Source organism: Puntigrus tetrazona, chromosome 18, assembly GCF_018831695.1.
Source record: "Puntigrus tetrazona isolate hp1 chromosome 18, ASM1883169v1, whole genome shotgun sequence".
Taxonomy (NCBI): domain Eukaryota; kingdom Metazoa; phylum Chordata; class Actinopteri; order Cypriniformes; family Cyprinidae; genus Puntigrus; species Puntigrus tetrazona.
Window position 1 is genome coordinate 14,752,108 of NC_056716.1, and position 25,259 is coordinate 14,777,366.

General features: G+C 39.8%; 1 protein-coding gene across 1 annotated transcript; it reads left to right on the forward strand.

Annotated features, from left to right (window-relative positions):
* The first annotated feature begins 74 nt into the window (after positions 1-74).
* Positions 75-23,286, forward strand: kcnj5 (potassium inwardly rectifying channel subfamily J member 5). The gene is made up of 4 exons (XM_043263957.1): positions 75-421; positions 12,347-12,429; positions 13,755-14,631; positions 21,887-23,286. The coding sequence occupies exons 2-4, from the start codon at positions 12,367-12,369 to the stop codon at positions 22,225-22,227; spliced, it is 1,281 nt and encodes a 426-aa protein (XP_043119892.1). The 5' UTR covers positions 75-421; positions 12,347-12,366; the 3' UTR covers positions 22,228-23,286.
* The last annotated feature ends 1,973 nt before the right edge of the window (positions 23,287-25,259 follow it).

Below are 25,259 nucleotides of genomic sequence, written 5' to 3' on the forward strand. Positions count from 1 at the left end.
CTAAAAAACGAGAGAAATTGATTATCCGGCACGTCTACTAGGATTCCTTCTCTCTCCCGTCGAGTCTTTTTGCGCAGTTGCGTAAATCTCAGCCCGCAGAATGCAACTCGTTGTGCGCTAGGATGCTTCCACGCACACGCAAGTACGGAAAGGACAAATCCTGCGAGGGGAGACGGAGGAGCAGGGGGCTGTGGGGGAGGAAACATCCTCTCATGCTCACTTTCACATCCCTCCCTCTCTCTCTTTCTCTCACTCGCTTGCATCCTCCAGGAGAGCGAGGTAAGGAGGTGGTGGAGCGCTGTGTGAGCCGAGGCAGTGAGGCAGCTGAGATGAGCACATCAGAGCTGGAGTCAGAACAGAGCGCAGCTGCCCTAACATGCTTCCCTTGACACTGCACAGCTACCTCTGCGCTCGAATGAAGGTAAGTCTGAAGAGAGGGAGGAACGGGGGCTAGAATATCCGCTTCCCGGCTGAGTGCGATTGTGTCACGCCGTCACTATTGAATGGGTCTTAATATCATCCGTCCCTCTTGAGAAGGAGCATGCTGAGAGGGGCAGAGAGCCCGCGGGGGTCGCAGGATTACCCCATAGGCGACCCTTGTCCCATTGAGACGGCGAGCGTCTGCTCCTTGCCCAGGATGCCATGGATCTGAAATGCTTATTGTTAGGTGGCGTTTTTGCCAGAGTGCACGTGCTTTAGTGCATTGCAGGAGTTTCGCAAGCCTGCCGGTTGCATGTGTGTGCATGCACGTGTGTGCAAGAGAGAGTTTGCACGTGCTTTCACGCCGTAGATGCGTTTGCTCTAAACGAATGGTGTTGGGTGCACACTTTCAGAGAGCAAAGTCGCTGGTGTTGATGGGAGTCGTATCGATTCTCTCTGATTCTTCGTTATAGGGGTATTAGTTCTCTCGCCTGGGGCTGCGGCTACAAACTGCTCACATAGAGAGATTTCCCTCCTCCTCTCCTCTCTGGTCCTGTCACACTTTGAGTCTCCAGATAACTCCGTGCTGAAAAGCAGGGGACAAAGCAGCGGCTGCTCGATAAAGCGGGAGATAATAAAAGCCAGCTCGATCGTTGCTTCAAGGAGAGGGAATGAGTGTGAGATTGTGAATTTTTCATGGAGTTTGCTTGCAGCTTGCATGCGTAATAGCAAATGTGAGAAATGTGCTGTACGGTTTCACTTTACCTACACTCATGTCATGTTTAAATATACATGCAGTTGCCACTAAAACACAATGTTATGCAAATGCATTCACTATACTGAGCCAATGATATTTTGCATCCTCTAACCCTATGCTTAAAGTAAACTCTTAGCCCTTTAGATTTTCCCTAGCATATTATTTAGTAGGTTTAATAAGCTGTTTTCCTCATGGGGATCATTGACTGTTGCTCACATTGGGGGTGATTTTAGGTTTTACTATTCTTGTGGGAATATTTGCTCCCTACAATACAGGCAAAGCATGACCCACACACACACACACACACACACACACATCTAAGCATCTGAATGCGGGCAAACATAAGTAGCATTCAGCAAAATCCATTTGCAGAATTGTCAGTGTTTAACAGAATATACACATCATTCAAGTCTCTGGTCGCCATGGCACAGTTGATTCTGATGGAGTGACCTTTGACCCCATTAACTTCATGACAATTCCCTTAACTCTGAGCAAAACAGCTGCGTCACACCAAAGGCCTTTCTCAATTACCTACTGCCAGTTCAGAATTATTAAATGGATCGTTTAGCCAAAATGCGAATAAATTACTCCTCAATCTTTAAATCTTCATCCATGGAACATACAAGGAGAAATTTGGAAGGCTTCTATTGCAACTGATGTGAAATAAAATTGTATTTTTTTACACAGATTTATTTTGTCTTCAGCATGTAGTAAACAGAACATGATTTTAATATGCTTTTTGTGTTCTGAAGCTTAAATCATTGTCATTGCATGGAGAGGAGTAACCAGTAAAGTCTTTAAATGTTTTATTTGGTGTTCCATAAAATAAATGTGTGCATATATGTATTTTGAATGACGCAAAGATGAACATACGATGACCGTATTTAAATGTTTGGGTAAACTATTGCATATTAATGCAAAGGGAGCGTAGAAAACCCACGCAGGCCTGGTTGTGCAGCAGAAACGCGTTTCTCTGAAGTCATGGTTTGGCACAAGCAATAATTCTGTAGGCTAATGGTTCTTGAAAACTCGGTGATTCGTTGATCTCATGATGTGAAGTCCCTTCACATAATTTGATAGTGGGTTACCTTGAAGGATAGATCTGCACACATAACTGAGTTGGTGTGGATGTGTGTGTGTGTGTGTGGACGTGCATCAGATGGAAGTAAGTTGCACCTCATTTGTTCCCAAAGTGCGTGTTCCATTTGTATTGTGTTAGGTAAGATCCAAGCAGAAAAGTCCTCGGGCGCAATCCATCTGCTTGGTTGTAATTAGATAAAACTTCGGTCTAATATATTCAGAGTATTGTCATGTCAGCTGCAGTTTGAGAGGAATTCCATTTCCATGCATTGATCTGTATGCTTTAAAAGTATGTGTCTAGTGGTTTAAAGGACAGGTCTGAGATTAAATCTTATGCTGCGTCATTCACGTTATGCTGTTTCTTATTTTTATATATATATATATATATATATATATATATATATATTATTCCAATTTACTTTTAGCTTTATTTAAACAATGGAGAGGAAAACACAATGTCTAACCAAAGTGAACAGTCAAAAAATATTGTCATCAGAATTTTTAATATTTGTAATATTAATATTGTAATATTGTTTTGGGGAAAAAACTGGACAATGTTTTGCAGTTATTCCTACCAACACCACTACAAGTCACAAAATTCATAATAATTCATTGCTCTTATTAATGTTTGTTCTGTTGTTTCCCCACCAGCTGATGTCACTTCCTGTAAGATGATGATGTCATTGAGGAACTACCTATTGCTAATGAGATATAGATACAAAGATTAAAAGGGTAGCCTCTGATATTAAATACAAAAAAATCTAATAAATTCCTCTTATAATTTATAAATAAATAGATTTATAAATAATACAATTCACATATTTATTAATTTATGGCTGGATTCATTCATGCATTCATTCGATAGCAGCAATATTGTCAAAACAATTTGATTATTTTGGAAAAAAAACTGAAATATGTTCCTAGTGTTTAAGAATTGAGCAAAATATTAGAAAATATTATCCAAAGACATTTGGGGGTTGGGGGGTGGTTTGCTCTCAAACAAAATGGTGAAATCATTATAATATTCACTCTTATGTATTTTTTTTATTTGCCTCTGCCTAATTGTGATGTGATTAAAAAAAAAACAAGAACAAAAAACTATTTTGATAATGCATGAAATAAGAACTACAAACATAACTATAATCAGAAGAGCAACAGAAACATAATTATAGTCGGTACACAACAAATATGAGTGTTATCTGTACATGCAAACTAACAACATGAACATGAAGCAATCACTAGACGCAAATTAAGACGTGACAATCCATTGGAAAGGCTAGAGCATTTAAGAAATTAAACAAATAAAAAATAGGAAATAAAATAAAATGATATAACTAAGAAATCAGAGTTTATGAATATTAACCATGCACATCTTTGTCAAACATGTCAGTTTGGATTTGTATGTAAAAAAAACCCAAAGGACAGCAGCTCCAGCAGTTAAAAGTATTCTAACCACTGCTTGTACATTTAGTTTGTACTTTAATATTTGGCAATGGAATATCAAGGTATTAATTTACAGAGAATTAATTGAGCGATTAGGTATTTTCAAGCCTTTCGGTGTTACGAGTGTTGCCATAGAAACAAATCATTTGTGAGTCTAAGGATGTGAAGAGCTCAGCGTTGAATCCCTGAGTTATGGTAATTCTGAAATACGTGAACGCAGCATCACATTTGAATGTAGATCTTCTTTTTACTCTCCGGCTCCGTGACGTATGGAGCTGAAACCAGCAACACAGTGGGAAGTAATGCCGCCACATCCGTTAAACCAGCACTCGTAAAACACACACTGCAACGGGGAATCATTCCTTCGCCTTCTGCCTCATAAACACAGCAGGCCTCGCGGTGTCTGTGTGAAACTGACAGAGCGCAATAAAAGCCAACATAACAGATAATGAAAAGGGAAGATGAAGGCACGGGGGGCGTGGCTACGAGACGGATTTGTAGTTACGTTCAGGCCTCGCCTTGGCATCGAGATGCTCGTGCTCTATGCAAACAAATCCGAAAACATCTGATGTTTATCTGAAAGAAACCAAGCGCGCTCACCTTTGCTAAATATAGCGTGTATCGATTTATAAGCATGAAAGAATGTGCTCGGAGAAATGTTACAAAAAACGGCATCAAAAGCGTTTCAGCTGCTTTGTTTTGGTTGCATCCAGTCGCTGTAATAAATAGACGTCCTATTTGGCTGTTCAGCAGAGAGACGAGAAGAGTGGAAAACTGTCTGCGTGTGTCTGTGTGTGTGTGTGTGTGTGTGTGTGTGTGTGCATCTGTCATTCAGAAGTCAAGACCGTGATCAATGTCAGATCGATACAGCACTATATACTCAGGTCACTGCCGCAAAACTAGAAATGTCAGACTTTTGTTCTGCGATGCTTTCAAAGACAGAAGAGCATCGTTTTACCTGGCCTTTCTCATTACCCAAAAGTGCGTTAAGAGCTTTTTGCGATATACTTGCTGCGTCAGTCGACTGTAACTGAACTTTTTTTTTTTTTTTTTTTTTTTTTTTTTTGCAAAACTGTTTGTAAATTTATATGCAAACGTTTTCAAAAGTTACGTGATTAACAGTCGAAAATGTTCTTTACAAGTGTAGAAAAGTTATCTAAAAGCAAATCGAATGTAATCGGATACATTAATAAACCTGTTGCATTTTTAATAGGGGAACTTGCAATCTGTAACTGGCCACATTGCCAAAGTAGCATCCAAACTCTGGTGGCGAAAGTAAAAAATGTACCTCTGTCTGAGCAGATTTATGTTGGTCAAAGACAATCTTGAACGCGTTGTGAAATATGACTGGGGAAAAGTTTTGTTTTCCCACTAATTCTTCTTTCTGTGGATTCCTGTTGAAATGACGATTGGATTTTGACTGTGGATCTTCACCAAAAATCAGCATTTTATATTTATTTATTTTTTAAAGGAATTCATAAATGAATACATTTGTCATTATTGATAATTTATTTTGTGTTCGTTTAAGTTTGTTGTTGTTTTTAATATAACTATATTTAATGCAAATATATATTTAACCTTCAGTGTAGTAAAAGACATGGATTTTAATACTTTACAGTAAGGCCTCCTTAGTTATTGTTAATGTAAACCTTTATCTTTTTTTGTGCATATTAACTAATGCATCAGTAATTTAGCAACGCATTCACATATATAAACGTTACTCAGATATTGCTTAAATGTTATTTTTTCATTGTTAACTATTGTAGGCCAATGTTAACAAATAGAATTTCCCTGCATAGTCTATATTTAATGCTTGTTTGTTGTAGGCCATTGAACGGAAATGCGAACGGGCCGCATCTTAAAAGGTGCCTCAGACCTCCCTGCTCAACATAAAGAATAAGGTTTTTAATTTCCAGTACGGTGAACTCGGATTTCCAGCGTGTTTGTGCCGAACAGATGGCCTGTCTTCAGGAGGATCTGAACGCGCTCAATTCTCCTGCGCCAATCACCATCATCGTCATCATCTCCCGCGTGCTGACATTTTGATTATTTCCCAGAGATCCCCCCAGAGATCAGAGTCCATTATCACTGGATTATAAGTGCTCCCAAAAGAAAAAGGATTTAGCATCTTCCGTTTGCGCTCCGCTTTATTGACAGACCCCCGACTTAAGGTGTTTTAAGCGGTCGTGTTGAGGCAGTGATTCAGTGATTCCGGAATGCTAATTAGGGCAGTTCGACGCGGCGCTCGCTTTGGCAGACTCGATGCTGCAAATCACTTCAGGGAGCTGACAGGCCATCTGATAAACACAGGAGAGAGTGTTGAAGAGCCTGTTCTCTACTTAACACAACCCACCCCCCGCGAACGCGCGCGCATGCATCCAGTAAGGAGCGTACGGCCTTGTTAGCGCTCTCCAGTGAGTGTCACCGGACAAGGGATGCATGCATTCATTCACGCACACCCTACACGGCGCTCTGGAGTGGGTGCGACTTGGCCCTCCATATGAACTTCCGGAAGCATCGCTCGCGAGGAAGGTCGCTGTCACGGCGCCAGCAACCCAGAGACAGCGGCCGGCTTAGTTTCAGCCGCTGCTATTCCTGTCACTGATAGGACGAGACGCACCGCTTTCATTAGGCTAATTGTCCTTCGTGTGGACAGGATGTCTGCTTGAAGGCTTGGTGTCATTCAGAGCGATAGGGACGCTCATACACACTTCTACGCCTGAACACACACGCAGGCGAGCGAATGCAGCGCTGGCAGCGAGCCGCGCTGGATGCTCTTGGTTCCAGGGGCATTTTAACTCGTTTGCCCCGACTAACCTCAAAGTGTCATAACGGTTTCAGATACAGCTCTCTCCGCTGTGCGCGCATGCACGTCCGCACACATTCACACCCGAGACGATGCTGCAGCGATGACATTGACGGAGTGTTTGACGAGGGCACCGTGTATTCCCATCTCTCTGAAGCAAACCCTAACGCTTTAATTGAATGTTTGCGGCTCGGTGATTTACGTTAATGCTAGTAGCACGACACGCAGATAAACAAACTTTTCAGGTTTGCTTAATATATTTGAACTTCATATACTATGATTAAGTTGTTACAAAGCACCCTAATTTATCTCTAGATTAAGAGGGGTAGTGCATGAAAAATTATGCAATTTATCATCATTGAATCACCTGTGTATTATTCCCTGTTTCACTGTTGCATGCAGAAGATATTTCAAACTTTACAAGGATGCAAAAGTATAAAAGTTTACTGACAGCAGTTAAGTTGCGCCAATGCAAACCGGCTTTTGAAATTAAAACAGTACTGTCTGCGCAGTCTAGATGTATCTCAGATATAACTTTTTTTTTTTTAGGGGGGCCTGAACTTATTTAATATGCATTTGTAGGAGTGTCCCACTCGGATGCACAATGTATGGGAGGACAGTATTAAAATGAATGTTTTGCGCGTGTCAAATTATTGTTAATTACTCATTATCATCAGAATCATTATGCGAATCCGAACATATCCGTACTCTGCTTTGTGCAGCACAGATGTTGCGTCTGTGTTCGTTAAGTAAATGTCCACGCCCATGTGCACTTTCGTTAATCTGCCCCGTTTAGTACATTTAGTTCTTAAATTTATCCTCTTCCACATACTTATCCTTTGACTTTCGAAAACTTGGAAACTGGAATACAATTGGTCAATTGGAATACTTTTATAATACGTTCATGGTCCCTTTTAAAGCTTGACAGCTTCAGTTGCCCTTCATGGTAATTGCATGGAAAAACATGGGAAACTGCCTTCAAAATCTTCCATTTTATGTTAAGCAGAAGAAAGTAAATCATGCGGGTTTTGAAGGACACGAGGAAGAGCAAATTATGACAGCTTTTACATCATTCGCTGAGCTATGCCTTTAGAAAGTGTATATGTAAAGTGCATATGCTGACGGAATCACTGAAGAGCCTAGGCTGGTATTTCATATGGAGTGTCGCAGGCAAATTTACCCATCAGGCATTGCACATTTGCAAAAATAAAAGTGGCGAGAGTGGCCAGATTTTCGTTCCGCTAATTGCAGTTGTTCACAGGTAACCATGGCTTAACGCTAAAACTACTGCCAACTGTGAGTAAAAATCAATATTAACAAGTAAAGCTGAAAAAAGTATTAACAGTGATGAAGACAGCTGACAAGTAACCAATGTTTTTAAAATTAATTTTGATTTATGCACTACTACTACCACCACCACTAGTGCTACTACTACTTTCCCTTGTCCTGCCTGTTTTTTTTTTGGCTAGTAAAAAAAAAATCGTTGACTGTAAATTGTCTCAAGTCATTGGCAGGTGTGGCAAAATGTTATTTTAAGGTCCTGTAAAAACACAAAAAATGACTAAGTTACAGTGCCATCAGTGAAAAATACACACACAGTATATTAGAAATTTAGGGCATTCCAAATGAAGTAGACTTATTTTCAGCTTCTTTGTTCAGAGTGTAGGCAGCAGTGAAGACTGCATTGGCTGCGTGAATTGAACACGGCTACAGAAATGCCAAGGTGGAAAGTCTTTCTACTACAGTATGTCTTCTCCATTCAAAAGTCTGGCTTGTTCAGTTTGTTTTGATGACTCTTCAGAACTGCTTACTCCTACAAAAGAAAAAGGGAAGAGAGCGAAAATCGCGACCCTGACTGCAGGACATGGATGAATGGACTCGTATCGGAGTAGTAAAATGCATTGCTGCAGAGTGAGCTCTATTCCTCCCCCACCAGTCATTACTCTCCCATGTGTTTGAGTAGATCGGCTTGTTGGACATCACTGGTAGGCTACTGCAGTGTGTTGACAAAACACGTGGGTCGTTCCCCAGACATTGCAGGAAATGTCTCTCTTTGCGATAAACCAGCTGTTCCTATTTGTTTAGGGAGGGGGTTAACAGCTCTGCAGTCTGATGAGAAATCTGCAGGTCTAGCAAATGAAGTGTCTCCCTGATCGCTGCGCTGATCTGCTCTAAGAGGCAATGATGTAGGGCTGAGAGCACGAGCGAGGAACTCCGACAGCAGCTGAATCCTCCGAGCAAAACCGTACCATTGAAACACTAATTAGCATCGATACAAAGTGCACGCCTGTGGTGTCTTACTCACGGGAAGGAGATCACCTCTCACTGCGAAAAGAAGCTGATGTCGACACATTATACAGCAGCATTTTTGCAGTGCAGTTGAAGCAGTTCGTGTAAAAACTCGATGCCTGCGTTCTCCACCATTAAATATATATTGTGCCGGAATCACTTTCTGCTAACAGTTCTCATGCATGCATTGAAGCCTTACTATTGTTTTGCTTTTAATCTTGTTATTTTTATCCATCAGGGTGCATTTATTTGTATGCATTTATGCTGTTTAAAACTCCAAGCACTTCCCACATGCAATATATTAATGGAATCACTGACGAAACTGTTAAGGAACCAAAACCAGAACCATTTAATATAAGTCTCTCTCTCTCTCTCTCTGTTGTGTCCCCTGTCTGGCTTGCAACCAGACTCCAAAACCACAAAAAGCATGCTACTCTAACAGCTTGATAAGGAGCTTGTTACCTCTTCAGAACAGCAAGATAAGCATGAGGGAACAGACTCTGCTCTGGCTCACCTCACCGGCGTGCAACCATCAAAGTCATATGGAGTTGCACAGGGACCGTTTTGTCATGAAATGTGGAAATGGCAGAGGAGGGGACATTGTGGAGGCCTGCCGTCTGTCTGTGATGTATTCTCCATGTGCATCTCGGATGCGGGTCACGTCAGTGTGCCCTTTCACTGCAGACCTGTCAGTCAACACTGTATTCCTGAGTGGATGGCGGCTCTGACGTGCCATCTGCGCGCAAGCAGGGCCGTGCAAATAGGGATGAGTGATGTCACTGCAGTAGAGTGGAATTAGACAAATAAGAACGAGGGTCAAACAAAGGACTTGAATCTCCAGTGAGGCCAGCCTCCGATTCCAATAAAATTTTCACTACCGTTGTCAAGTACAAATTGAGTTTAGCTGTTTTGCAACAGGGATTCTTTCTAGGATGCAGTAATTAGTCAGAGATCAGCTGTTGGCCAGCACAGCGCCAGGTTTTGTGTTTTTCAGCTCTACATGGCGCTGATTATCTCGTTCCCACACCGCGAGGGCTATTTTCTCTGCGCTGAAAACGTGTGTGTGGCCATTACAAGGCATGGGAGGGAAATATGCACCAGAACTGGTGATAATTTGCTCCCGGGGTTCATCAGTTCACCTGATTACTCTTCATTGATTTACTCTCCCAGCTGATCAATACCTATTTTAAGGTCTCTTTTGGAAAAACCAGTGGGGGTTTGTAAAACATCCCCCTAAATAGTCTGCATTTTCTCTCTTTCTGGTTTTCACTCTTTCTTTTTCACACTCTGCATTTCAGAGAATCCGACAGTATTTTTCTAAACGTTCTTTAACTATTATCCCGAAAAGAATTAGGGATTGCACATGGCTAGCATGACTTGCGGATGGGCTGCTGGGGATCATGGGAGTGTTTCACTGTCATTAGGCACCTTATGTAAGTGATTAGCATAGATGAAGCTGTGTGACATTAACGACAGGAGCACAGGTGCAGAGTGGGAGTGACCAGGATCTGGAGCTGAATCATTGCTTAATGCACCATGTCATAACATCTGAAAGTTAAACAAACCAAAATGCAGTTTTCCATAACAAAACTGTGTTACTGGAAACAAAACATAGGTACAGTAAGCCTATAGCCCTGCATCCCATTTAGGGAGTTTGGTCGATTTTGTATATTTTTATAGTATTAATATAACAATTTATATTTTGTTATGTCGATAAACTCTCACAGAACCTGATTTTACCAGTTATGACTTGTTCCTGGATCAGCATCTTTGTTGACCAACAATATTGTAATTTTAACCAATCAGATCTGAAAAATCAGTCTATAGTTTTTTTGTGAAGTTTAGGCTTACAATCAGTGTTTAGTGCTTGTACAGTGGCATTCATTTCCTGTGATCTTAAGGATTACATGTGAGATTAAGAGATATGCTCAGGTCTACATCTTGGATTAAAATATTGTTCAAAAAAACATGTTGACTAAGGTACACTAGACTAGTGGAAAATAAATATTTAAATGTGCCTAATAAAATATTGTGAAATTACTAAATTGGTATCTGGTATAAGTCTGCTAAATTGGAATAATTCTAACCTAATATTTCTGTTCCTAATAAACTTTAATTGTGCATAAGTACACTGTAAGAAATGTAGTTTCTACTTAAAATAATGTTTATCCCACTGACTTAAATTTTTTAGTTTAGTCAACTTAAAATTTTAAGTTATTTAATGTTAATTTAGTGACAACTGGAATATTTTAGCTGACTAAACAAAAAAATGTAATTCAGCAGGGTAACACATTATTGAAACAACATTTTTTTTACAATGTAGAGCTCCAATTAAAGATATACTTAGTATATTTTGTTGTGCTAAAGTTACATTAAAATTATCACCATATAAATTAGTATTACCACTTCTAAATGCAGAAATGTTTTGATTTAAAATGGTTACAATTTCAATTAAAATGGACTTTTCCAATTCTAGTATATTTGTGCATCTCTGTTTTTAAGCTCGTCGTATTGTTAGCTTACCGACATGCTAACAGCAGACTTGAGGCTGTTTGTTTGACACCGAGTTTCTGCCCTAGCTAGACCTTTCCAAATCGGTTACTTACGAGGATCCATTTCAGTTTGGATGCTGTGAACAGCAAGACAGCTCTGTAGGTTTTGAAACCGAGCCTACGCTACAGCGGTACTTTTCTGTTCAGGCCCTATCTGCTCAGAGCCCGGCTCGAAAGATTTGACAGGTGAACACTAAACATGTCAGAATGGAGATAGTGAGCTGCCAGAGGCAGCGAGGAGCAAGCAGAGGTGCTCACCCAGGTTGGCGTTTCTTCTGTGTGTGTATGAGGGAGTTTGACTGGATGATGGAGACAGCAGCAGCAGCAGCTTTCATGGCGTGACGGTGCTGATGCAGTTAGTCTTTTGGGAGCAGGGAACAGCTGAGACTGCCAGTCTGTTTTAGGCACAAATTAAACTCAATCCGCACACTCAGAAAGTACATCTCCCTAGTGAGCCTTGATTTAATCCTTCAAGTAACCATCGAAGATGTTCCCCCAAAGGTGTCCGTGTGTGTACGACTTGTTCCATCTCGAAGTCATGTCATGTCATATTTAAAATGACACTCTATTTAACCCGAGCGGTCAGGTTTAGTTTTTCTGTTTGCCCATTAGAGAGTCAGACAGGCATGGTTGAACAGCTTTTCCCGTGGCGTTTGACATGATAAATATGTTTACTCACCTAATTGAGAGAGGGTGAGACATTAGCTGATCAGATTAACCCTAATTTTGAATGCGTCTTGTTTGCTCATGTGAATCTGTAAACAGTGGTAATCCTAAAACAAACCATTCAATATTCCTATAGGGCACAATAAATCCATGTAATGACGTTTATCCATCTGAATGGGATATATCAAGGCTTAGAGTGGTAAATCCCAAGGTTCACTGAGCGTTCATTAAAGGTGCACTCGTGGCTCATTAAAAGTAAAACTTGTTTAAAATAATAGCGTGCTAGAGCAATTAGGTTATGCTACTCTTTTGTGTTATTTATCTTTGTTTCAGGTTTGCAGTCGAAGCTGAGGATGGCAGGAGATTCTCGCGTCCACATGGACCACGACATGGAGATTGGAGTAACTCCAAGAGAGGTCAGTAGTCCCTATAATCACTTTCAACTTCAATGATATTAAATGAATACCAACTGTAACCATGAAGGCAGTGGCCTTCATATAATAATTGCTTTTAAATGATTTTTTTTTTTTTTTTTTTTTTAAACACTCATTTACATTCTCACTGACAGTGATCAATATATTATGCTAAGCTCATTATATAAAATAGCTGATTACACAAATATTTCAGGGAGCTGTGCAGTAGCAAAATATATATTTATATTAAATGCAGTCAAATAAATTCTACATATTTGGTTTTATAAATGTATATGCTATGTTCATATTCATGTTGCTATATTTAGGACTTTATGTACAAATTTGAACCCTTAACAAATATTGTAAATTGGCTCTAAATGAGGATATCTGTTTGCAGTGTTTACAAAGAGTATTGGTTTTATTTATTGCCCAATATTTGGCATTATCTGACAGAAAATAGGGGGCCGCAGGTGTGTACACAGCAGGAGACCACCATGCGCTCCAGTTTCTCGTAAGCACTTTAAGGCTTGTCTATAATTGACTGCCACCATTTTAGCATGATACCACGTTTCAATTAACAACCAAGCGCAATCTTCCACAAATGGAAAGACAACGTGCCAATGGGTCCTTGTCTCATGTGGAGGGCACTGTGTTATAGACTTGGGAGGGGGCAAAAATTCTTATCTGGGCTTGCCAATGTCCCATGGGGAAGAGGAAGGTAATGGGGGAAGTGTCCCATGGAGCTGGTGTACAACAAGGAATCAGAAATGGACTAGGGCCAAGACAGAGAGAGTCACAGGAGAAAAAAAACAGCAATAGAAAAAAGAAAAAGCCACCAGTATTCTTACATTGTTGCAGTAATCTGCATGTTCTGTACAGTACATACTGTGACAATGTTGTGACAGTTGCAAAGATATCAAAGCACTTCCATTGTTAGAAAGGAACAGTGTGAATGTACCTATGCTTGATGTTGGCAACTGTGCCATGCACACTGTCATTGTCTGGCTTACAGCAGCTTATTGAAGAGATAGAAGAGGCAGATGGGAGCTATTGATCTGGCTTGCAAAATATGTTGAATGATTCGGATGGGACTAGATTGCAACACCAGAGGACCTGTAGGAAGCAACACATTCTGAAGCATGTATTATGCCTCTCTAGCACACTGATGCTTAATATAGGTCTACAGGTTCAGACTTGCTGATACCGTAGCCCTTTTTTTCTTCATCATTCTTTTTTTTTGAATTGAGTCCTTATCCAAGAAGACAGAGCTCCTGTGTCACGTTGATCTTGTAACCGAATTTGTTACTTATCTCTCTACCTCCTTACAGCAGGTGAAGAAACTCCCCAAGCACCTGAGGGAAGCACAAATACCCACAGATCGCACCCACCTCATCTCTGATCCTGTTAAGAAACCCCGCCAGCGCTACGTACAGAAAGACGGCAAGTGCAATGTTCATCACGGAAACGTTCAAGAGACCTATCGTTATCTCAGCGACCTCTTCACAACACTGGTCGACTTACGCTGGCGCCTCAGTTTCTTTATTTTCACCTTGGTCTACGTGGTCAACTGGCTCTTCTTTGGGTTTTTGTGGTGGCTTATCGCGCTAATACGAGGAGATCTTCTACACGCAGATGAAGAGGGCTGGACCCCTTGTGTTGAAAACCTCAACAGCTTTGTCTCGGCTTTTCTCTTTTCCATCGAAACTGAGACCACCATTGGTTACGGCTATCGTGTCATCACGGAGAAGTGCCCAGAAGGGATTATACTTCTATTGGTGCAGGCCATCTTGGGGTCCATCGTCAATGCCATGATGGTGGGCTGCATGTTTGTAAAGATCTCGCAGCCCAAGAACCGAGCAGAGACGCTGATGTTCTCCCACAAGGCTGTGATCTCGGTGAGGGATAACAAGATGTGCCTGATGTTCAGAGTGGGTGACCTGCGCAATTCGCACATTGTGGAAGCGTCAATCCGTGCCAAACTCATTCGTTCACAGCAGACGAAGGAGGGCGAGTTCATACCTCTCAACCAGACGGACATCAACATTGGCTTTGACACAGGAGACGATCGCCTCTTCCTGGTATCGCCTCTTATTATCTCTCACGAGATCAATGAGAAGAGTCCTTTCTGGGAGATGTCCCGGGCACAGATGGAGAAGGAAGAGTTCGAGATTGTCGTCATCTTGGAGGGCATGGTCGAAGCTACAGGTACGTTCTCCTTGACAAGGATCAAGCAATTCAAGTGTTGACCTAAAACGGCTCATAGTCTCCATGGGTCAGAAATGACAATTTGAAGCTTAGCATTAACCCTAGAAACTATCAGTCTTTCACAATGGCTTCAAGGAGCAAGTTGTGCATTAACTGCCAAGCTCTGTAGAGCAGTTGACCTCAACGAATTTTCCTTTTTTTGCAGTAAGTGAGAGACTTAGAGGTCAGTCATTTAAATATACAAAACTGCAACACATTATTCATTTGCTGACAGTGCTGAGTCATCCCTTCCCTAAGCATGCTGACGACACGAAATAACATTCAAGAACTGACAAGAAGATAAATGTTTCGATATTGATGCTAAGGCTGTATTTCCAACACACAAGTCAGGGTGGGTTTGAGAGCCTCTTGTTGACTGGCTAGCCATGTCCTTGCAAACCTGTCCAGGCTGGAGTTGTGGAAAGAGGTAAAAGGTGACGAAAGTACTCAGGGTATGTTCCATTCTGCTGGAGGGGATCCTTTGGAAAGCTTATTGGAGCAAAAAAAAGTTTATTTTTCCACTCTTCATTTTAATTAACGCTGTTCCAGTTCTCAGGTCAGTGAAACTCAATAACGGTCAGGCAGTTCAATGAGAAAGCTGCTTTTAAAATGTCTTTGAGCGCACAGTTTTGGTATTATACCTCAAGACATTGGAACTAATACACAATCCATAACACAGTAGAGAGCCCAGGGTGTTGTGGCATTCAAACTGATTATTAATAATGCTGTTGGTGTTGAGTTACTGTAAAAGTTAGTTCAATCTGCATCTATATTTAGTCCACTACCTTAAAAATTAGTAATAATCTGCTTAACGTAATTAAATGCAAATAAATCTGTACAAAGTCAGTCAGTACTAGCATGATACCTGTGTTTCAGCAGCAAACATGCGATACGAATATATGAAAGTGAATGTATTATCTAGATATATCATTCTCGGCTTCTGTTTGGTTGACCTTGCAGAACACTGTGTGCGATATTGATCTGAGTAGATCTCCTTATTCTCAGAGCCGTTGAGGGAATAAAGAGGCCTCCATTGTCTAACGTGTCTACACTAATTGCAGATTCATTCCCAAGCTGAAACATTTCCCATGGTTTATCAGATATTTCAGGTGAATGTTTGCAATTCAAATTATTTATTGGGCGTTTGTCCAAAGAGAACTTGCACTGCTAATCTAAATCCAATTCATTATACATGCTTCCCTGTGAAGGCATTCTGTTTTGTGCTTATTTTGCAGCGAATACCAATGAGGACTCAGCAAAGGAAAGGTGAAAAGCTTTAAATGGTGAAATCTTCCTTCACATATAAAGCAAAAAATGCACATTTAGAAGTTTTTGTAACACAAACATGCGACTGTTATTGACTGAAATATTCAAAGACCTAATGGAGAGAATTTATTCTTACACTAACCTTGCTCTGTGCCCTAGATGCCATATGACATATCAGCTGTCTCCTCAACCTTCCTATCACTTTGAAATGTTTTCCACTTTCCACTGTGGAGATGTGCATACCCAAGCACATGTCAATAGCTATGGGCTATGATGCATTTGATCTGCTAAAGCCTTGTAAATTATGCCTTTGACAGATGACCAGGTATAGATTAGGCTGCTACAGGCCAGGATAAACCTACAAATAGGTTCGCAGATCGAAGTCTACTCCCACTTTCTAATGAGGGATGATGGCTTCCTTTTGATGTGTAGTAGGGCGCTAATGACCTGATGAGTGCAGTAAGGTCACAAACAACCCAATTTGTAGAATATAGCAATGTTTTAATTTAGCCCTGGAATGTGTCAGGTATGATGGATGGCAGCATCGGTCTAGTCTATTATTTTTTCCAGTACTGAGGGTTAGGAGTTCTATAGTAAGTCTCTTGAGTATCACTTGCAATTTGCATGAACGTGATGAGACTCTGACGATGGTTAATCAGATGTAATTTGCATCATTTAATTGTTGCAACGTAAGCGGTTTTCCTATTTGAAATGCCTGATCTCGAGTGATATAATCACGAACAAAAGCCTTTCCCTAATGAAAAGTTCATCCCACTGCAGAACATGACATGCAAACATATTTGATCCAAAGTGAGCTGACTACATAGGCAGAATTGTAAAGCATCGCAGGCAAGTTTCCGAAGCAAAGGCGCTTTGATTATGCTACCGTCTAAAATGTCTTTTTTGGAAGCATGAGAGTCAAATTGCTGAGAAGGCACATGCATTGCAATGAAATGCTGATTGTAAAAATAACTCTTCAGAAAGATGCAAATACTTTTCAGATGGTTTTTACCACATATCAAAGTCTCTAAGTGAATTTGAACTATGATGCACAAATTGAAATTTGCTTACAGGTTGTTTATCCCAAACTAGCTATTAAGCGAACAATTAACACTGAAAGTTTAAAGCAGATATATAATATAGATTCAAAATCATTTGGTGTTAGCGATCAAAGATCTGCACCCCTATTAGAGAAAAATAACCTGTCATTAAATGCTTGTCAACATGATGAATGCCTGAAACACAGCAGCCCATTGAGTGCTCATAACCAACGGCATCTACTAAATATGTCCGGTGGCATTAAGATAGGCCTATCTGTGTTTTTAAGTAGCGTCCATTAACTTTGCATTCATTTTCCTATTAATGAGTCTCAAGCCCATAGATAAGAACTTGCTTCAAATTAATGTTCTATAACTAATATAGATTTTTAAAGGCCAACTTTATGAGGTGGTGTGTTGATTAAGAGAGGAACTGTGGAGGCGGTTTGAAGGTTATTGATGTGTGCTTGAGCTGTTTAAATTTTAACACTGACTATTAGTGCTGGATTTTCATTTAAAACTCAAACAAACCTGTAGAGAATTCTGGCGTCCTCTGAAGGCGGGGATTTTTCAGTTCTAGTTTGCCACACTCGAAGCATTAGATAAGTGCTTGTTCAGTAACCATATAATTAGTGGATTGAAACTTTTACCCAGGCGTATTACATTTTATTTGTTATAAAACGGCTCTTTTTAAATGTACTAATCCATGCACAGTGAGACAAAGATTTCAACACACACACACTAGATATATATATACATGCATAATGTAGTGTGTTTAAGCTAAATTATGAAACCGACAATGACAAAGAGAAAACCGGGCAAGGTTTTCCTGCATGGGAACAAAGCAGTTCTCATAATGGTGCTTCTTATCCTAGGAGAAATGATAGTACTCATACGTGTCAGCAGATTTCAGTGTCACCGTTGTTCTCCTGAAATAGACTTAGGAACCCCTGGCCTTGAGGTGTTGTGCCCTTATTTATAGATTTGAAAAGCATCCGTGCATGAAACCGGCCATTGCTAGGTTATTGAGATCAACATACCCTCTCCATGTCTTTCTCTTTCACTCACACACACACACACACACACACACAGAAAGAGAGAGAGTATAGCACAATGTGTTACACTCAAACCCACACATTATTTCTGCTCTAAAACATGACGCAAAAGCAGAGAGAGTCAGAGAGACTCTCGGAGCGCTGAGTTCATTTCGGTTTCAATCAATGCTACAATGTAGATCAGTGGTTTTCAATTGGTTTTGTTTCAGGGAGCATTTTTACATCAAGGGTTGAGCCAACACCGTAACGAGTTTGTTTATACAAGAGTGAGCAAAAAAATGTGCATCTGGTGAACATTATTTATACATCTATATACTGTACATACATTTAGCTGACGTTTGTAAATAATTCATATAATATAAAATAACATATAATGTGATATATGAACTATATCGATTCTCTTATAAAATATCAGTGTAAGTATACACTTGATATCACTCTATATAATCATGGCTGTGGTTTAATCAAAACATGTCCAAGACATGTGATATTGCATTTATGCACCATTTTCTTGGCAAAAGCATGTAAATATGTAAGTTTGCATGTAAATAAGAGTGTCCTAAAAAATACTGCATGACTACTTCCTTCTGTCACTTATTGAAATCTCAGGTTTAACAGATTATAGAATTACTGCATTAAAAACTGTATTGTGTGGAGTTTTATGAGAGCGAGACTGACTATGATTGCCTGCATCTGATACAGCTTTCATTCTTCAGCTCAATCTCATATTCACACTAAAACATAAGTCTCAATGTCTGCTGAGGAAAGAGATATCTTTGTCGTACAATACTTTTATCTGTTAAAGGTGATTTCTGATGTTGTTTGTCGTCTGCGTTTTACAAGTTGTTGTTTAAAGGAAAATCTACTTTCAGTCTCTTTCAATATAAAAGTCTTTACTGTTGACTCCTTTCTCTTTTCGCCATCTAATCGTAGAACAATGTAAGTAAAAGCACCATCGTGAACACACACATCCTTTCTCAATACTAAATACTACTATTAAATGCAATTATTTACTATTATGCATTTATTGCACAATAATATTTTATAAACAACAACAGCCATCATAAAAGTTGCTGGGCTCCAATATAGACCATTATTACATTTGAAAATACATAATGATAAAAAAAAAAAAAAACATAATGGAAAAAACGTAATGAGATTTTGTTCTCATCCAAAATTATTCGTTCCGGAACAAATAATTGATTAATGAGACTTCATCATATCTTTGAAATCATATAATAGGAGATCATATCTCTGAAAATGTCAAACCAATTTTTCAAATAATCATATATATGAACTCTAAACAACTAATTGAGGTCTAAACTAAAAAAAAACTCTTTAAAACTACATTCTGTGATACAAAAACGTAAAATGATGAGGTTTTCTCATTCACTGTATCACTCCACTTGCAGTATTTCTCACAATGATTATTATTATGATGATGATGATGATGATGATGATCTGGACAGCCGTGCTGATCTACAACTATATCGCACTGTTACCTGTGTGATATGCTCAACCTGTCTATATTAGCATCCTCTTTATTGCTTTAGTTTCTATAAAATTAGAGATGAATTTGCACCCCAATAGCTTGGAGTGTGACTGAACTCATTACCCTTGGCACCGACAATAAATAATCTGTTAAAAGTCTCCTACTTTTTAAAAGTATCTTTTAAGACTGTTTGATTTTGCTGCCAGCGCATAATTATATTACGGCTTGCAGAAAGTTTTTGTAATTAGCATTTACGTTTGGTCGTGACGCATCCGTTGAGAAGCACTGACGTAGATTCTGATGCTGTTGCCTTTAAATGCTGGTATGGTGTAATTCTCCATAATCTGTAATTACAGTTTTATCTGTAATACACGGCATCACTGACTATTATACCTATAAGCGTGAGGTTTCAGTCTTGTATCATTCTACATGTTTTGCTAAAACATAAATGCAGTGATTAATAACGAGGACTTTTCCGTAATTACAGGTCTGCGCTAAAACTGCTGCATGATTTTGAGTTTCCATGATCCCTTTCAGGGGCTAAACACAAATTGCTGTAACAAAGTAGACGCAAGACATGCATACAGATTTGGGGAGTTTCCTTTCATCCTCTAGCTGTTTCAGAGGATGTGTATAATGTGCTCACGTGAGAAGATGATGATGATTATCTCGAGGTTATTTATTTATTTAATTATTGCATCCTGTGTATAAAAAATGGACATGACGGATATGGGAGTGGGCGGCACGCAGCACATTAACTCAGGTTTACATGACAACTTGAAGTCATGGGGCAACAATTCTGTATCACGCTGTGTTCAAATAGCTGTAACTGAAGACACGCGTAGTTACACTCTGCACCAAATAGAAAATGAAATATGCCCTTTGATCATTGTAATCCCTTTGGCTTCCAGCTCATGCTACATAATGTCACACACCCAAAACTGCTCAGAAAAGGAAATGTAAAACATTCAGCCTTACAAACAAATTCGTCTCCCTTTGGCACAAACTCACAATTGGTTAAGAGTCTGAAAAGTGTAAACAGACACAGCAGCCAAAGTCATTCAATGGATCATTTACTGTATATTACAACTCTTGTTTTATTGTAATGTCCTTTGTGTGTACAGTCTTATGTGTGTGTGTGTGTGTGTGTGTATATATATATAAGACTGTATGTATGTATATATTTTAGAACCTTTACCCTGTTGAATTATGAAAATGCAAATAATATGCAGCAAAATGAGACTTGGGAACTGAGAAGTCTTACTTGGCTGCTTTTATTTATTTATATAAGTAGGAGCTACCTGGTTTCATGGAGCTACCTGGCTACCTAATTTTAGCACAATTACTTAAAAAATATCATATGACTTCAAAACGATATTACTATGCAGGGATGTTTGAAAACTGATTCTTTTGAGCGTTATCATCACACACGTCCAGCTTCATATCTATGTGTTTTCAGACGGTAGGTTTGTTCGGTAGATCACGGAGTACAGAGATGTTCTCGAGAGACGAGGAGCTCCGGTTCAATCCTGTGTGACTACTCTTCAACAAAACAATTCAAGTTACACGGTTACATCGACAAATGCAGTTTTTTATATGTTTAGGGTTGGATTCGGTGTAGGGCATATTGCCATGATAAAGCATTAGCTTTTAGGAGCAGTCCCTGGATATTTAAATTCTGAACCACTGTGATGCATACCTATATCCATGTTTTAAAAAAAGTGTCAGGGTTCACATATTGAACCTGTGTTTTAGTGCCATTCAGGGGAAATTTCTCTTTGAAACTGCGGCGAAACGTGCAGCGTAAAAATTGTTATACAAAAAGCGTGCAAAGGAACATACATTTATGAAAACATTCCTGGTATAAACAGGCCCAAAAGTGCGTAGTTCCACAATTAGTTATATAAGTGTACTATGAAAAGGTTCCCGCAGTGCAAAAGGCAATATATACATACAAACACACACACACGCATGTACTGTATGCATATGTATAAGTTTTATTATTCAAATAATTCTGAGCTGTTTGTTTAGACACACACACGCACACACACACACACACACACACACATACATTATATATATATATAGGAAGGTATACAGTAATTCAGTATTGTGAAATGCAGCTCACGAACTAAATACGGCCCATATCTCACCGCAAGATCTTGTAACTCCAATATTATCTGACCTGTACAATACTGTAAACACTGAGAGCCTCATAAATTATTTCTTTCTCTCCCTCTCTCCCCTCTTTCATTTCTGTGTGTGTGTGTGTGTGTGTAAATAACCGTGTGGATATGTTTCTGTGCTTACCTGCGTGTGTGTGTGTGTGTGTGTGTTTGTGCCCGTATTATTCTCCACGAATCCAGGCATGACGTGTCAAGCGCGCAGCTCCTACCTGGACTCGGAAGTGCTGTGGGGCTACCGCTTCACCCCGGTGCTTTCTCTGGAAAAGGGCTTCTACGAAGTCGACTACAACAACTTCCACGACATTTACGAGACCAACACCCCAACCTGTAGCGCTAAAGAACTGTCCGCTCGATTAAAAGAGAGCCCTCTCCTGCCTCACCTGCCTCTCCTCAGCCCCGACCTCAGGCAGCACACAGACCCCTTCTCCAGCCAGACCACACAGGACGAGCGGGAGAAAGACGACGAGAAGCCCGCGGAGACCAACAACGGCTCTGCCAACCGCTTGGAGGAGAACCCTTGAAGGAAACCCTGCTCCGAACTGACTCAAGGACTCAGTCTGTAGAGACTGGCAAGCTTCTTTCCCCTCGCATGGAGAAATATCCTTGCAATAGCCATGCAATATGACCCCCGATTCCTCTAGAGAGCCGAGCTGATGTGTAGATCGAGGTTAGACGCACAAACAGATGAGAATCCGTATATATTTATACACCTACGCATACTACACATATTTTAGCTTTATAAACTCTGTTGTGCAGATTTTCATGGTATCAGTCAACGCCCTGTACCTCAAGGACAAAATAGTAGCCATATACTGTATGACCCAGAGGTCAAACCCCTTAATCTAACCATAGCAAATCAGCTTTAATAGAATCCCAATGCAAAGACTCTTAGGAGCCGAACACAGTGCTTGCGTGATTAACCACCGCGAAGGCCCGCGACGTTGGTTCCTTTAAGCTATTCTATTGTATGTTTTATCTGCATTATAATTATGCATTATAATTATCGATTTCCCCCTCATATTGAAGTGCATGTGTTTGAATTTGATGCAAGAGTGATGCTGGAAAACGCACCAGACTAAAGCACAACCGCTGCAGAGGCAGATGTATGGTTTGAAAGCCTGCAGTGCACTAAAATAGCGGCGACGAATGGAAATATCGCACATGCATTGTCTCTGTGAAGTTCAATCTTGCCCGGTCCACGCTCCTGGACTCGTATTTCGTCTCTATCACATTTGATTTGTGTGCAAGTTTGAGGCCACGCGCGTGAGACTGTCAGTCGCAATTTCCAAGCGGCCCAAAGAACTGCGTTTCAAAAGCATGAACCCTAAGGCAAGTTCTACACACTTTCTAAACAGGGTATTTTCTAAGGCATGCAGACTTCAAAAACTCAAACACTTTCTACAAACAATTGTACAGTTAAATTCTGGGTTAAGGTGAGGAGAGAGCTCCATTCACAGCAGAGACAACGGTGCAGTATTTTAAAGATGCATTTTAGAGGAAACTCACCTATGACAAGTCATTTTCACAGAATAATATTATATGCAGGCTATTTACATAAATAAAATAAATAAAGAAACTTATAAGGCAATACTGTTGTTTTTTGGTTGGTTTGTTTGTTTCGTTTGGCTTATACGTGGGGAGCAGACCAATATGCCCAAATAGCAATGTTAAATGCGAGATATATATTTTGTTTGGTCCAAATGAAAAAAAAGTAGCAGCAGATGCTAAGAGAAGTTTTCCGTTTGACTCCGAATGGTGTCGTTCTCGTGTTTTTCTTAAACAATGCTCTTTGTTCCAGCCATATGTTACCAGCCAGTGCTCCTTCTGCCCACGGTACATATGCATTATTCAAAGATGAGCGGAAATTAATTATCTGCAGAAAATGGGACACAAAAAAGCACCTACATTTCTCTACGTTTATCACTCAAGAAGTTCCTGTGAGCGCGGCTGGCTGGATCAATTTATTTTTACCTCTGAGTTTAACTGATGCTCACGAGGCATGTTGCTCGTCGTACGTCTTCATGCTCCGTGAAAGTTGCCTAACGACAAGTAAAACAGTTCAATAAAACCAATAAGTACAATATGCAATGGTTAAATGCCAGATGGGTTACAGTGTAAAATAGCTCAGCACGTCTCATCAGTCTGTACAATACCAGGGCTACTGGTTGTGAGACTTAAAATACTGCCTATTTAAGATTAAGAACCAGTATCTCTGGTATATGAAATAAAATGAATTCATAAGAGCAAACAAGCAACGAGGCTGTGCATTATAATGGTTTTACCATGGTGTAGGGATACTGGATATAATATAATATGTCTACTCATTTTCACAGGTCTATATTTATATGAAAACAAGCTGTCCAACGGGGCCAGGATGTACCTATTTACACAATCAATATGGATTTGTATACATGGATGCGTCACTGCTCATGAGATCACGCTGGTCTTCCTTTCTCTTCTCAGTGTTTCCAAACAAATATTAATGAGAGCGACTAGAGGTATTCCCAATTCACAAATCATTACCATATTTGGTCATGAGAAAGAATATCAAATACATCCGAATAACGGTAATATTCATTCGATTGATTATAAAAACAACCTATCTAAAGCAAGAATCGACATCGTTTGGATTAACACGCAACTCTTTCATTTCTGAACGAAGCAAACGGCGTGAATTTGAAGGCAGAGAAAGAGCACCATGAAGACGTCATGCACTGTTAAGAAACGCAATGAAACGTAGCGAGCAGAATTGTTAGCGCCGTTTGTTTGTGCAAATTGAAGTTGGCAAGAGATAGAAATTCAGCGCCGACATCGTCACGGGATTGTGAGCGGAAACGCTGTTTAATATCTGGGATCATTTCAGAGTCAGATGCACAGACATGAACAAGGCTTTCTTACACCTGGAATTAACATGAACAATCATTCACAGTCAAACAGCACTTGACCTCATATCAAAACACATTAAGACACACACTTACTATAATATGCTTACCGAAACACATTCAGGGACGGATTCTGACCGCATCTGGAGAAGCGTTATGCATTTTTCATAACCGCACTGTATCTCTAAATGTGAGTAGCTTTTGCATTTTACTTAAATTTTACGCTTTATTTCGATAGTCCGTACTAATAGCTTTGTAACTACATGTCTACTAACTGTTAGGACTGTTAGGGTAGGTTTAGGGTTAGTAGAATAAGTTGACATATACTTGCAAAGCTTCTGATAGTCTATATTTAGTAGGCTGTGGACCCATCATAGTGTTAGAAGATATCAAGCAGACAGTCTAAGTTACTTACTGTTAGTAAAATGTCAAAATAAGGTGTTACCAAATATTGCCATAAAAATGCACTTTAATGTGCCAAATATTTTAAAAAGTAAATTTTTTTTAATAAATTGCTACATAACTATGTTTGATATTATAGCACTAAATCAAACCCATATGTTTATTAAATGCATGGTATAGATCCCATTTCTTGCATTTTCAAAACATCACACTGCTCTTTTTTGTTATCAGCCACTTCCTGTTCAGGCTCCGCCCAGCTGCAATGGCAT

What these genes read in the sequence shown, in the direction of transcription:
- kcnj5 (XM_043263957.1), top strand. Translation starts at nt 12,367, where the DNA reads ATGGCAGGAGATTCTCGCGTCCACATGGACCACGACATGGAGATTGGA. An exon ending in TTGGAGTAACTCCAAGAGAG is followed by an intron (nt 12,430 to 13,754) that starts GTCAGTAGTCCC and finishes ACCTCCTTACAG; the next exon opens with CAGGTGAAGAAACTCCCCAA. An exon ending in GGGCATGGTCGAAGCTACAG is followed by an intron (nt 14,632 to 21,886) that starts GTACGTTCTCCT and finishes CCACGAATCCAG; the next exon opens with GCATGACGTGTCAAGCGCGC.